At 38.7% G+C, this 3,317-nt stretch overlaps 1 protein-coding gene across 1 annotated transcript; it reads right to left on the bottom strand.

Moving 5' to 3' along the window:
* Positions 1-214: 214 nt before the first annotated feature.
* Positions 215-1,028, bottom strand: LOC114910921 (C-C motif chemokine 3-like). Its single transcript, XM_029253371.1, has 3 exons — positions 955-1,028; positions 582-699; positions 215-351 (listed from the first exon to the last, which is right to left on the bottom strand). Exons 1-3 carry the CDS (start codon positions 1,016-1,018, stop codon positions 228-230), a joined length of 306 nt encoding a protein of 101 aa, XP_029109204.1. The 5' UTR covers positions 1,019-1,028; the 3' UTR covers positions 215-227.
* Between the last annotated feature and the right edge of the window lie 2,289 nt (positions 1,029-3,317).

The raw sequence follows: 3,317 nt of genomic DNA on the forward strand, positions 1-3,317 counted from the left end.
CGCAAGGCTGAAGGGGGAGGGGACACACCCAGCATGGGATGCCAGTCCGCCAATACAAAATAGATGAAAATGAAAACAAATATATAGAAATAAACTAGCTGTTTCATAATTGCTGTATAATTTTTTTAAATTAACCACGTTGTGCTAAAAATCACTGAAATGTTCTCCAGTTTCCTTCTGTTACTCTATTCATAACAAGATGGTTGTGGCAACAATCTATTCAGAGTTTAAATTTGAGTAGTTTTCTTCACTGTTGTCGTTGTAGTCGTCTGTCTGTCCAAGGAAGCAACATGTCTCTTGACCCAGGGCATCTCTGGATTCACGCACTGTTGTCCTTTGTCGGTCTTCATCCTAAAAAAATCAACATCACAACTGCATTAAAAGAAATTTCAACACATCTGATAAGCAGAGTGTTAAGTGTTCATTTTCGAAAAACTGCAGAGTGTGGATTATAAACATGTAAATTATTACAGAATATGCCTGTGAATTGTAGAAAAAAACAATTTGTGTTAACACTCCTGAGACAGCAGTAAAAATTGGTAATTGGCCTTTTCAAACATTGATAAATCATGGGTACTCACACGATAGCTTGTTTGGGACAGCTGCTGCTGGTCTTGTAGTAAGACATAATTTTCTTCAATGGTATAACCCCTTTAAAGAACTTCACGCAGCAGTCATTCGAAGCACTTGGTAGTATGGCTTAACATAAAAAACAATATGAGCTGTCAGACTTCATATTACCATGGACTGCGCTGTTTGGTGTGCAAAAGTGCATGATAAAATCATACATAAACAAAAATGCATGTTTAAACAGGTGGTGTTACACTGTTTATTCACTACAGCAGATACAACATCATGCAAACACAGCTAAAAATTGGTCAGGAAAAGAAACCTTTATTCACACAATCTTATTATGAGACACACGGACAGATTTTGTCGCTATCAGATACTCACCACCGGAGACCAGCTGATGAGAGCAGAGCATTGCCAGGAGCAGAACAGCGCTCAGAATCTTCATAGTTTCTTCAGAGGAGGAGATCTGGAGGAATATGGAGAAGAGTTGGAGATCAGAGTGAGAAGGTGAGAGGAGTAAGTGTGTGCTGCCAAGAGCTGAGCATGGTCTGAGGATCAACCCTGCCTGTCTTATATAGAAGGACAGACCAAGTTCTCAGAAAATCTATTTTCAAAGAAATACAATAATGACAGTATTTGTCATTTCTTCCTCATTTGCGTAACTAGGCTTTCCCCCTTTTTAATATAGTGGAATTTAAGCAGATGTCAGTTTTATAAGACTTTATTTTTTATTCTTCTTCAAAATCTGTTGTTGAGATTAACCTTTTCCTAATTCTGTATTTCACCTGTTGAAATCTGACAACTGTGTCCCTTCATTTTCGTCTGTGGTTCAATATGGTGTGACTCAGGGCTCTATTTTAGGTCCATTATTGTTCTCGCTCTATATATTACCATTGAGTGATATTATTTGCAAGCATAATGTAAGTTTCCACTAATATGCTGATGACACTTGGCTTTATGGTTTATCTAAGCCTGATAACCAATCGCATGTTGTGTCTTTTGCAAACTATTTCACCAGTGTAAAATTGTTGATGAGTAATAATTTTTAATCTCTCAATGCCAGTAAAATGAAAATAATTGTGATGGGTAATGATGGTAAAACTCTTGACACATATCAATCTTGGCCACCAATGATTTAAGCTTCAGACATAAAGAATGTGTTAAGGACTTGGGTGTTTTGCTGGATGGAAACCTGTAATTTTTTTTCTCATGTTGCAACATTGACTAGGTCATGTTTTCTTCAGTTTCCTTCATTTCCTTCAGAAATGTAGCTAAATTAAGGCAATTCTTATGTAGGCAGGGCACTGAGGAATTGGTTCATGCTTTTGTTTCAACTAGGTTGGATTAGTGAAATGCTCTCTCATTATGCTGTCGATACCAAACTGTATCCAGGCCACAGCAGCCACAGCACCCCCCAATGATATATATTTCAGGAGAATTGGTGATTATAAATTCTGAGATTGTTCAGTGATGGACTACAGTCCTACCCAGAGTGTGCCCTGCTTTATACCTTATGATGCTGGGATAGGCTCCAGACCACCATAACCCCACATTGGAGAAGGAGGTTTTGACAATGTTTGAGGACATTTGAATGTTTGGATAGAAGAATTATATTTGGAATATAATGGAAGTAGTGGGGGCGTAGTGATGTAGTCAGTTTAATGATGTTGCAAAATGTGATGCAACACAATGTTCCCCAGACCTGTTTCTGGGGAACTGCTGCATGTGCTTTCTTCTCTCTTCCTTTTTTCTAACCAGCCACTTCATTGACGCATGAACTTTTACAGATTATCATTTTTGTTAATTTCATTAGAATTCAAATAGTAAGTCAGTTAGGTGGAGCCAGAGGTGGACAGTGCTGCTTGGGGTGCACGGAGGCGCTGTGTTTCTCCCTACATTTGCCTCCCCAGACATGTAGAGGAAGGACCTGGCAACTGACCTCTGTTCCTCCCTTGACTTGCCTTGAAAACCACAGGAGTCATCACTATGGGTCAGGCTTGACTCAGCACTCATGCACATGTACTTGGAGGTACGTGGTGAAACAGCTCCTGAGCTACTCAGCAGGTGTGGGGTTTGAGTTCTGCCCAGAGTGTACAAAGTTTGCACATTCCTCCCTCTGTTTGAACTCCTTGGAAATGCTGGGAAGAAGCCACTGACAAACCTTTTCTGCTCCTTCCTTGCCGCAAAAACCATGAGTGGTTGCTATGAGTCAGAACTGACTGAACAGCATGCACATACGTATATTTGCTTGAGTAATTGTTCTTTTACAGCAACAGTTCTTTTACTGGAGTACTGTGTATGGCTATTTTACTCACTTCTAGGCGGAGCAAAATGCATGCTAGTTGATGCTTCAAGAACAAGAATTAAATTAAAAATAGGAACAGAGTTGAATTCATTTCACCCGATGTCAAAATACAATTTGACATTGTAGTTATTTCAATGGATATTCAAATAAAGAAATTACATTTCCATTTGTTTTATTATTACTTCTTCAGCAAAATACTCCACAAAAATAAAAAATGTTTCAAAAAGATTTCGGTAAGGTCACGCTCTGAAGTCGGTTAACAGCTCAGTCATCTTATCAAGTCTGAAGATGGAACAGAGAATGAATAACTGCGACAAGGTTGGAAGGGAATTTTTTCTCATATGAAGGTTTTTGCCATTCCTATGACTAAGGACTGTGTTGTTAATTGTAATGAAATTGCAAAAGGAGTGAGTGTGAGAGAATAATTTATGCTGTCTGT

The sequence above is a fragment of the Scleropages formosus genome, chromosome 7 (genome assembly GCF_900964775.1).
Source record: "Scleropages formosus chromosome 7, fSclFor1.1, whole genome shotgun sequence".
Lineage (NCBI taxonomy): Eukaryota > Metazoa > Chordata > Actinopteri > Osteoglossiformes > Osteoglossidae > Scleropages > Scleropages formosus.